The 12336-nt window shown below is 42.0% G+C and overlaps 1 protein-coding gene across 1 annotated transcript in view; it reads right to left on the bottom strand.

Moving 5' to 3' along the window:
- The window catches only part of LOC134577392 (paired box protein Pax-6-like), a 45625-nt gene that overhangs the window by 20759 nt on the left and 12530 nt on the right, over window positions 1-12336 (bottom strand). Inside the window, exon 2 of the mRNA XM_063436107.1 lies at window positions 8072-8264. Within this exon, the coding sequence (XP_063292177.1) occupies window positions 8072-8186 (115 nt within the window). The 5' untranslated portion in view covers window positions 8187-8264. The remainder of the gene's footprint in view (window positions 1-8071; window positions 8265-12336) is intronic.

Raw genomic sequence — 12336 nt, 5'->3', positions numbered from 1 at the left:
GAGATGCATTGATTCAATACATCTCTATGAGGAGATGCTGATTGGCGCTGTGACGAGACCAATCTCGCCGCATTGCATTGGAGGAGCCTGGTTGCCCGCCTGTTGCCTCTGGACTATGGCCCTATGGTAAACCTGGTATTTTCCCCTGCAGAAAGGCTTGTTCGTGCCTTTCTGCCAGGGTGTTCGGTAAATTCAATGTACCGATCAAACACACGAATGACTGGACCACCTGGGAGCTGGAGTGTGCCATCAATTGACCTCCCAGAAGCTGCGGTTAACCGCAGCTTAATTGACGAATACTGGGTGGCCTTTGTTCGTTTGCCAAACACGTGGCGGCAGCCATTTTAAAGTCCCGAATGACCAGGACTGTAAGCCAGACTTACGCTTATTGATATTTAGTTATGATCCGTTAATGAGATTTTATTGTTGTTATTGTTTCGTTGTTATGGTTGTATTGATGCCACTGTCTACCACTCTTGCCTCCATATACTATATACACCTCTGACTAGAGGGGATACAGAGCGGAACAGTAACAATACAGAACCGCTTAGACCGGGATCTGTATAATGGGCCTGATCTCTTCATATGCGCACACATGGCACGACTTATAAATACCGTCCAGACACATACTTATCTAAGGGCAACACATCTGACAATATCTCCCCCCACCCCCCTCCCTGACTCTACATGGCGCACAGGTTGCAAGCTCTATTCCAGAAGGAAGGGACAAACAACCCTGCCACGGACACACCTAACACCTGCACCACTTCCACGACGTACACCCCGTGGCTATCCCACTCACACGACACTCCATCAGGCTCACACTACAAAACAAAAAACACCTCAGCTCACCGACGCACTCACACGCAACACCATGCAACTTGTGCTGTATCATTTACTATCTAAAAGAGCTGTTTCAGTGATGCCTTCAAACTGTATATGCTTCACGTAATAATGGTGTACCCTTTTGTGAGCTGAGAAAAATAAAGAATTTAAAGTCCCGAACGGGCAGCGGTGTTCAGTGCCCAAACTATGGAACGGGAAACGGACGCTTATTTGCGCGAACACCGCTGAGCCGTCAGCCTCCTTGCTTCTGCATTCGGTCATTTAACCGAATGCCTGTTCACTCGGTAGTTTAACCGTATGAACAGCATCACCCCAGATAGCCATGCCATGGAGCCTATTCGTATAACGAAAGACTATGAAAGACTTTGGCTCCATGGCGATTGAACTGTTTGTATGTGATCTGAGCGCCATTCGGTAATAATGTGCGTTCAGATCTAAGCTATGTGGGGATAGGTAGAATGTATATGTTTTATTAATTATTTGCAACATTGTGTATTTTTGTCTTTTTACCAACATGTGTTTTAACCCTGTATGCCTGTGATTGGTAATTTTACCATTTGTGTCCCAGTCTTCCATCTGGTCCCCTAGGGGAGTGTCTACCAGGTGGAAGACCTGCATATATACCGGGCAGGTAGCCCACATTAAACCAGACCACTGCTTAACCCTCAACACGGAGCCTTGTCTCGTTCTTGGGGGGATTTATTGTATGCTGTTAGAGACTGATTGCTAGGAGTGTAAGCCGCTTGGGGCTTTTCCTATTCGTCTGCTAGCAGATATTCGTGAGGTTCCAGTTCGGGAGTTTGGAGTGCTATTTTGTATGCAGTTCGGGAGTTTGGAGCATTCCCTTGTATTCAGTTCGGGAGTTTGGTGTTCTACAGTAGCTGTGCCTGTATCTCTGGAAGGGGAAGATCGACTAAACGGCTGTTAACCCTCTTTATGCCTGGGGGTGCAGTTACAGGTGCAACGTGACTTTTTGCTGTGCATGCTGAATATCCTCTCAATGCTTTCCTATAGGAAAGCATTGGATTGGCTAAAATCATCAAATTTGATGATTTTAGCCAAGGAGGCGGGGCAGGGGAGACCTGCAAAACGCTGGGAAAAAAGGTGAGTAAATCAACATTTTGACGGGGGGCAAGTGGACCTAAACAGAGCTTTTAGACATTTTTGTATTCCTGACACTATACTGTTCCTTTAAAGTCATATTAAATAAATCGAATCACTTAATTTCAGCAGCAACCAAAGAGCCAAACAGTTTTTGAAGGAGTGAATTAAACAAAGGCAAAATAGACACAAATTTACTGAGCAACTACAAATGATAAGCCAAAAAAATAAGTACCGTATATACTCGAGTATAAGCCGACCCGAATATAAGCCGAGGCCCCTAATTTTACCCCCCAAAAATGGGAAAACTTATTGACTCGAGTATAAGACTAGGGTGGGAAATGCAGCAGCTACTGGTAAATTTCTAAATAAAATTAGATCCTAAAAAAATTATATTGATTGAATATTTATTCACAGTGTGTGTGTATATAATGAATGCAGTGTGTGTATGAATGCAGTGTGTGTGTGTATGAGTGCAGTGTGTGTGTATGAATGCAGTGTGTGTGTATAAGTGCAGTGTGTGTATGAATGCAGTGTGTGTATGAGTGCAATGTGTGTATGACTGCAGTGTGTGTATGAATGCAGTGTGTGTATGAATGCAGTGTGTGTATGAATGCAGTGTGTATGTATGAGGGCAGTGTGTGTATATGAGTGCAGTGTGTGTGTATGAATGCAGTGTGTATGAATGCAGTGTGAGTGTGTATGAATGCAGTGTGTATGAGTGCAGTGTGTGTGTGAGTGCAGTGTGTGTGTGTGTGTGTGTGTGTGTGTGTGTATGAGTGAAGTGTGTGTGTATGAGTGCAGTGTGTGTTTGTGTATGTGTTGCAGAGCCTTGGTGGGGGGTGGGCATTTTTATTATTATTATTTTTTTTAATTATTTTAATAATTTTTTTTTTATATTATTATTATTTATATATTACATTTTTTTGTCCCCCCTTCCCTGCTTGATACATGGCAGGGAGGGGGGCTCTCACTCCCTGGTGGTCCAGTGGCATTGGCAGTTCAGTGGAGGGGGGCTGGCAGAGAGCACTTACCTCTCCTGCAGCTCCTGTCAGCTCCCTCCTCCTCCGCGCCGGTCCGTGCAGCTCCCTCTGCAAGTCCCAGTGTAAGTCTCACAGCCGCGCTATGACCCCGCGGCTCTCAGGGGAGCTGACCGGACCGGCGCGGAGGAGAAGGGAGCTGACAGGAGCTGCAAGAGAGGTAAGTAAACACTCTCTGCCAGCCCCCCTCCTACACAGCCCCCTGTCTGTATTATGGCAATGTAAATTGCCATACTACAGACATTGACTCGAGAATAAGTCGAGTTGGGGTTTTTCAGCACAAAAAAATGTGCCGAAAAACTCGACTTATACTCGAGTATATACGGTAATCTTTAAACTCAAAAGATTTACAAAGATTGTGTTTACTCTATTTGATCACATCTTCAGTCTTAAGCAGTTTCCTGACATTACCTTCCTCTCCCAAAATCTTAGCATGCCAGAATGGAAATGTTCTAGTTTGGACTTTGTTTTCTATCCACACATTTCAAAAAAGCTTTGCCTTATAATAGAAAAAAGGTGTCGTACTCCATTCTCACCTATTCATTCTCACCTCACAGCAACAAAAGTGCCAGACTCTGTTTCCTACGGGTAGCGTAACCTTATAAAAACTAAACTACACCACCAGCGTTATTTACTACCATTGTGAACTGTTGGGAATTAACAGGGAATTTCTAAGTATTGAACTATAAAAAGTCTCCAATTTCACCTTGTTTTGAGTTCTGTGATTTTGGCCTAACATTTAGAACTTGCTTTGAATTTGAATAGATGGACACAAATAAAAAAAAAAATATGTTTAATGTGGGCGGGATCACAAAATGAACATGTCCTTAGAGGTTGACCTAAAGCTTTATTTCCTAATTTGTTTTTGGATTGGTAGGAATAAAGGAACAATTACGAAGTAATTTCACTTGATGAGACTTTTCATCTCTCCGTATTATTGATTATAAGTATACATGAACATCTGTAGTTAATTTGATAAATAAAACCAATAATGAGGACATCTATTATTATTTACAGTGCTTCATAACGTTATGTGTATTGTCCCTCTACTAATTGTCTTTCCTCCAAGTTACATTGCTCATTCACCTTGCATACTTATTTACCACTTCCTTTATAGTCTGTTTTAGCAGAATCGTCTGATACTCTCATTCTCACAAACCTATTTTTTAAAATCAATTACGTAAATGTTTTAGTTTACTTGTTGTTCAGGGCTGTGAAATATGTTGGCACTTTATAAACTAGGTTAGGTAAATGGAGTGTCTGATTTATCATTAGTCACTGAGATGTGTCATTTGTCACCTATATAACTACCTGCATTAGTGTTCCGGTGCTTTGACTAGAGAATAGACTGCATTCACAGGTGTGCACAGCACATTTTATTAGGATGTGGATTGAGGATTTTTTTTAATACAAGGTGCTATAAATTATTGACAATGCAGCTACCACAAGGGTCGTTCCTTAAATCACGCAAGGAAAAAACGTATTTTTAAAATCTCATAATAGTGCATAGTTACAAAGTTACACAGGCTGAAAAGAGACATGTGTCCACCAAGTTCAGTCTTTCTAACATTTGTTTTTTGCTGTTGATCCAAAAGAAGGCAAAAAAAAAAATTGAAGCACTTCCAGTTTTGCAACAAACTAGGAAAAAAATTCCTACTTGACCCCAGAATAGCAGACAGATTAATCCTTGGATCGAGAAGCTATTAACCTACATTGAAAAATTATATCCTTGAATATTAGGTTTTTGCAAGTATGCATCTAATTGCTGTTTAAACATCTATACAGACTCTGATAAAACCACTTCTTCAGGTAGAGAATTCCACATCCTTATTGTCCTTATGGTAAAAACCTTTCCTTTGCCTTAGACTAAATCTTCTTTCTTCCAGTCTAAACACATCACCTCGTGTCCTATGTAAAGTCCGATTTGTGAATAGATTTCCACACAATGGTTTGTACTGTATAATGTTATCAAATCCCCTCTGAGGCAACGTTTTTCTAACCTAAGGTTTACATTTATTAACCTTTCTACATATTTAAAATGTACCATTCCTTTTATTAATTTTGTAGCCCATCTCTGCACTGTTTCTAGCGCCATAATATCCTTCTATAGAACAGGTGCCCAAAATTGCACAGCATATTCAAGATGTGGTCTTACCAGTGATTTATAAAGAGGCAAAAAGATATTCTCATCCAGAGAATTAATGCCCTTTTTTATGCATGACAGTACCGTACTGGCCTTAGCCACTGCTGATTGACATTGCACATTTTTGCCTAGTTTGTTGCAGTGGCGGATCCAGGATGGTAACGGGGAAATTGTCCCCCTCCACCACCGAGAAAATAGTAAAGAGACGATGCTCTCCCTTGCAGGGCTGGCGCTTGGACAGCTATGTGCCTTCAAGAACCGGAGGGGAGATCAGAGATCTCCCTCACTGGCCCATAGGCACTTTGCTGGCAGATGGCTGAGAAGGGAGAAAGGACCCGGGAGCTCAGCCTCCAGGTTCTCCTCTCGCAATCAGAGAGCCTTGCCACGATTACCACGACAAAGCTCCGGATCCCAAGAGCAGCAGGCAAGAGTTCACTCTCACTGTTAGAACCACCAGGGATTCTCCACCGGACCACCAGGGCTTGAGAAAGATCCCCCCTCCCTGAGCAAAGGTAAGAAGGATATAAAGATTAATTTAAAAAAGTGACATATTTTTAATAATCTGCCCCCTTACTCCCACACACAATAACTTTCACAGTCATATCACTCACACACACACCCACTATGCCCCACACACTGTACCCCTTACACACACAAGGCACCCCTCATATACACACTACACCCCTCACACACACATTGCCAGCCCAACACAAACACTGCCCCACACACTGCACTCTTCACACACACATTGCCAGTCCTACACACTGTATGCCTCACACACACTGGATCCCTCACACACACCGTACCCCTCACACACACACCGTACCCCTCACACACACACTGCACCCCTCACACACACACTGCACCCCTCACACACACAAACTGCACTCCTCAGACACAGTGCACCCCTCACACACACACACACACATACACTGACATTCACACACACTGCACCCCTCCACACACACAAACTGTACCCCTCCACACACACACACTGCACCATTCACACACACTGTATCCCTCACACACTCTGCACCCCTCAATGCACCCTACACACTGCACCACTCACACACAAACACCATGCACCCTACACCCCACTTCACTCCTCACCCCTCACACACACACACACACTTCACTCCTCACACACACACACTGCACCACTCACACACACATTGCCAGCCCCACATAAACACAACCGAACACAAACACTGCCCTACACACTGCACCCTTCACACATTGCCAGCCTCACACACTGTATGCCTCACACACACTGCATCCCTCACACACACTGCACCCCTTACACACACAGACACACTGTATCCCTCACACAATCAAACTGCACCCCTTAGACACAGTGCACCCATCACACACACACTGTACCCCTTACAAACACACACTACACCCCTCAAACACACACAAACTGCACTCCTCAGACACAGTGCTGCACCCCTCACACACACACACTGCACCCCTCACACACAGTGCACCCTTCACACACACACACACACACACTGCACCTCAAACACACACACACACATAACAGCCCCTATCCTAGCAGACTCCAGTTGTCAAACTGTTCTAAACTGGTTTGACTACTTATTCTGGGAGGGTACCACAGCACCCCTGACACCACAACCACTACATAGAGCTGTAGTGGTTATTGTTTCTGGATTGTTCCTTTAAATTATCTACCAGTGCCCCTCCCAAGATTAGATTCTGGATCCACCTCTGGTTTGTTGTCTATAACAATTCCCACATCCTTCTCGTATGTTGTTATCCGTAATGCACTACCATTTAGGGTATAAATCTTTACCCCTCAGTGTATAACTTTGCATTTTTCTACATTAAATTTCATCTGCCATTATTTGAGTGTCCAGTCCCCCAGTCTATCTAAATCCCTCTGCAGCAAAGTAATATCTTGCTCACATTGTATTACTTTACAGAGTTTTGTGTCATCTGCAAACACTGAAACAGGACTTTCAATGCTTATTTTAAGATCATTTATAAATATGTTAAACATCATTTGTTAAAAATAAATGATAATCTTCCTCTTCAACTATAACAGCTTTTAGGCCCAGGGGGTAAGCACAGCTAAACGGACAAGGGCACATGTATGAGTGTGGGGATGGTGCTGGTGATTGGCTGTATGTGTTTAGGGGAGTGGTTATGGGCTTGTAGTGGGGCAGGGATCATCTTACCTCAGTGCCTTTTGGGATTCTAGCCAGCAAACAACTTCCCTCCCACCTACCCTCTTTTTGTGTTTTTATTTCTGTCACAGCTAGCAGGGAGCGTGTCCTTGCCAACAGGGTTGGGGAGTATCAGATGGAATGTCAGGAGATGGACAAGGTGGGTCTCAACCTCCCCTGCTCTGTAAGGTAAACTTTTCAGTTACCGACTTGGACGTGCCCACCGAGCTAAAAGCTGGCTGGTGGTGAGCATTTAAAGAAAAAGGGAATTTTGGTTTGGACGAGGGGGGAGGCGAGAGCCCAGTGGGCAGGTTTTGGTGCATAGGCACCTGGTTAAGTTCGTTGGCAAGGACGGTTATTTAAGCTAAAGGCTGTAGGGCAATAGGTTGTAATTTATATGTTAAGTTATGGTTTATATATATATATATTTATGCGCTTATTTATATTTGAATTGAAGGTTAATAAAGTTCGGATGAGTCCTACAGTTGTATGTTTAATAAATGCTGTGGCCTGTTTCATACAATATTCGGTGTCTGTTGTTATTGGGGGGAGAATTCGGGTAAGTTATTTTCTCTTAGATGCACCACATTCCCCGCTACGTACATACAAGAGTAGTGTCAGTATGGACTTAAACGTGGCAGTGTGAACATATGAGCCCTGTATTACAGTGTACTTAAACTTAAACACATCTGGCATGCTCTTTGCACGTACCTTGATTACAGTAAATTTGTTTTTGCCACATCATGCATACATACCTGGATTTGGTGGCCCAGTCACTAGGTTATCCTGGTACCAATCCTGCCTGCCACCCCATGCACTGTTCTGTATGTTCAACATTCTGAACTTTTGATCAGTGCCATCAGCCCCCATGGACCAACTTGCAGTGCATAGAGCAGGTGATGGCTTGGTACATCAGTGGGACATCTCACTCAAGTGTCTTCTGAGAACCTAAATTTAAAGAAAATTGAGGTCAGCTATGTGTCATTGTATAATCAAAACATTTCTTTAACTGGAGCAAGCAGGCCTAATAATTGGGTAAATAATTTAGGCTAACCTACTCCCCATGCTGTCAGACTATTATCGCAAACCAAGTTGGATGGAATAGATATTGATCATTTGTAAGTGTAAATTCCAAAGAGTATATGGAAAGTAACAAATCAAAGAACACGGTGTAGTTAATATCAAAAAATAAATAAAAATGGGCAGCAACATACGTAAATTCCAAAGAGTCAAATAGAGGGGCAGTCTATGGGTGCCAACGAGAGCCCTTGGTTTTGTAATTTAAACTCCTAAACAAAAAAACTGTCTGAACAAAGTGGTACAGTGGAAATAGATTATTTACATACAAAACACCACCTTAAATCCCCCCCTGCAATCTATACAGGGTTTACAACAATGCTTTAAATGACAAATGACATTACTAACTTATTAATACTGAGGAAGGGCTCTCCTGGCAAGCCGCAAAAACTACATGAACAGCTGAAAAATCAGGGAACATTGATACTGTAGGTAAGGTTCCAAGACAGTCAGATACCTAATGATACAGAGGGTGAAATTAGGTGGGTGCTATTAGCTTGTAGTCAGTGGAACAAATTTGAAGAGGTAAGTATGGAAGGAATGCTCTTAAGATTAAGGGAGATGGGGAGCATAGCTGAATCTTTTGTGGGTGTATTGTGGAGTTTAAGAGACAAACAGCAGCTCATTAGACGTCTTACAAGCATGAGAGGGAACACTACCCCCCTACTAAGCAGGATGTTTAGCTCAGAAGGTAAGTTTAATTCATGTTTGGGCTTACCAAGTGGATTTGTTTACATTTGTTCATGAATTAAGCTACCTGTTGCACTATGTGACGTCTCAGTGCACCTTAGATCTTCTCAGATCTTCTCAGCACAACTAAAAACCCTTACAGTAATTAACACCATCATAATAAATTAATTAATTATTAAGCCAGGGTGATCTCCATATAAGGATGCCAGATAACCATAGAGTGTTCTCCACCTAGGAATGTCTGATGTGCCCAAATAGAAGTTTAAAAAATCCCAGTCATTGCCCTCCACATACGTGAAAAATCCAAAGGTGTTGTAGCACAAATCTTCTTTTTATTGAATTCCAAAACATTAAAAGTACAAAATAATACTCATGTTACACTCACTATATGTCCAAAAGTATTGAGACACCTCACCATTATACCAAATGGACTTTTATAACATCATATTCTAAATACATAGACATTAATATGTAGTTTGTCACCCTTTTGCAGATCTGATAGCTTCCACTCTTCTGGGAACTCTTCTTTGCACAAGATTTTGGAGTGTTTCTGTGAAAATTTTTGCCCATTCATTCGGTAGAGGTCAGGCACTGGTGTTGGACAAGGAGGCCTGGCTCGTAATCTCCATTCTGGTTCATTCTAAAGGTGTTGATGGGGTTGAGGTCAGGGCTCTGTGCAGGCCAGTCAAATTCTTCCACACCAAACTCATCCAACCATGTCTTTATGGACCTTCCTTTGTGCACGAGGGCACAGCTAATAGCATTGTCCAAACTGTTTTAGTATGCTGAAGCATTAAGATTTTCCTTCACTGAAAGTAAGGGAACACCTTAGCCCAACCCCTAAAAAACAGCCCCATACCATTAACCCTCCTCCTCAACCATACTTTGCAGTTGGCACAATGTAGGTAGGTAGCGCTTTCCTGGCATCCACCAAACCCAGATTAGCCCATCAGGCTGTCAAACAGAGAAGCATGATTCGTAACTCCACAGAACACATTTCCACTGTTCCAGAGTCCAATGGTGGCATGCTTTATGCTACTCGATACGACACTTAGCATTGTACTTGGTGATAGGAGGCTTGAATGCCGCTGCTCGGCCATGGAAACACATTCCATGAAACTCCCACCATACAGTTTTTATGCTGATATTAGTGTCAGTGGAAGTTTGCAACTCTTCAGCTATTGAATAAGAAGAGCATTTGTAACTTTTACGCATCATGCGCCTCAGCACTTGGTGAGCCCTCTCTGCAACTTTACATGGTCTTCCGCTTCGTGGCTGCTGTTTCTAAATGTTTCCACTTTCCAATAATACTACTTACAGTTGATCGTTGAAAATCTAGGAGGGATGACATTTCTTGAACTGACTTATTGGCATTCTATCACAGTTACCACCTTGAATTCACTGAGCTCTTCAGACCTATCTTTTTTTTACAAATGTTTGTAAATGCAGACTTCGTGCTGCAAGGCTAGGTGCTTGATTTTATACACTTGTGGCAATGGGTCTTATTGGAACAACTGAAATCAATAATTAAGAAGTGTGTCCCAATACTTCTGTCCATATCATGTACCTATACATGGAGGGGCGATCTCCACCTTGGATACCTAGTCACCATATTAACACCCGAGTGTTCTCCACCTTGGATATCTAATCACCATATTAACACCCGAGTGTTCTCCACCTTGTATAGCTAATCACCATATTAATTAACCACCTGAGTGTTCTCCACCTTGGATAGCTAATCACCATATTAACACCCGAGTGTTCTCCACCTTGGATATCTAATCACCATATTAACACCCAAGTGTTCTCCACCTTGGATATCTACTCACCATATTAACACCTGAGTGTGCTCCACCTTGTATAGCTAATCACCATATTAATTAACCACCTGAGTGTTCTCCACCTTGGATAGCTAATCACCATATTAACACCAAGTGTTCTCCACCTAGGATATCTAATCACCATATTAACATCTTAATGTTCTCTACCTTGGATATCTAATCACCATATTAACATCTGAATGTTCTCCACCTTATATATATAATCACCATATTAACACCCGAGTGTTCTCCACCTTGTATAGCTAACCACAATATTAATTAACATCTGAATGTTCTCCACCTTGGACATCTAATCACCATATTAACACCCAAGTGTTCTCCACCTTGTATATCTAATCACCATATTAATACCCGAGTTTTCTCCACCTTGTATATCTAATCATAATATTAAGTAACATCTGAGTGTTCTCCACCGTGGATATCTAATTACCATATTAACACCCGAGTGTTCTCCACCTTGTATATCTACTCATAATATTAAGTAACATCTGAGTGTTCTCCACCTTGGATATCTAATCACCATATTAACACCCGAGTGTTCTCCACCTGGGATATCTAATCACCATATTAACACCTGAGTGTTCTCCACCTTGTATATCTAATCATAATATTAAGTAACATCTGAGTGTTCTCCACCTTGGATATCTAATCGCCATATTAACAGCTGAATGTTCTCCACTTTGGATTTCTAATCACCATATTAACACCCGAGTGTTCTCCACCTTGTATAGCTAATCACCATATTAATCAACCACCTGAGTGTTCTCCACCTTGGATAGCTAATCACCATATTAACACCAAGTGTTCTCCACCTAGGATATCTAATCACCATATTAACATCTTAATTTTCTCTACCCTGGATACCATCACCATATTAACATCTGAATGTTCTCCACCTTATATATATAATCACCATATTAACACCCGAGTGTTCTCCACCTTGTATAGCTAACCACAATATTAATTAACATCTAAATGTTCTCCACCTTGCATATCTAATCACCATATTAACACCCAAGTGTTCTCCACCTTGTATATATAATCACCATATTAACACCTGAGTGTTCTCCACCTTGTATATCTAATCATAATATTAAGTAACATCTGAGTGTTCTCCACCTTGGATATCTAATCACCATATTAATTAACCACCTGAGTGTTCTCCACCTTGGATAGCTAATCACCATATTAACACCCGAGTGTTCTCCACCTTGGATATCTAATCACCATATTAACACCCGAGTGTTCTCCACCTTGGATATCTAATCACCATATTAACACCCGAGTGTTCTCCACCTTGGATATCTACTCACCATATTAACACCCGAGTGTGCTCCACCTTGTATAGCTAATCACCATATTAATTAACCACCTGAGTGTTCTCCACCTTGGATAGCTAATCACCATATTAA

The sequence above is a fragment of the Pelobates fuscus genome, chromosome 11 (genome assembly GCF_036172605.1).
Source record: "Pelobates fuscus isolate aPelFus1 chromosome 11, aPelFus1.pri, whole genome shotgun sequence".
Taxonomy (NCBI): domain Eukaryota; kingdom Metazoa; phylum Chordata; class Amphibia; order Anura; family Pelobatidae; genus Pelobates; species Pelobates fuscus.
Note: the sequence above shows the minus strand (reverse complement) of the source record. Positions and strands in the feature narration are given on the sequence as shown.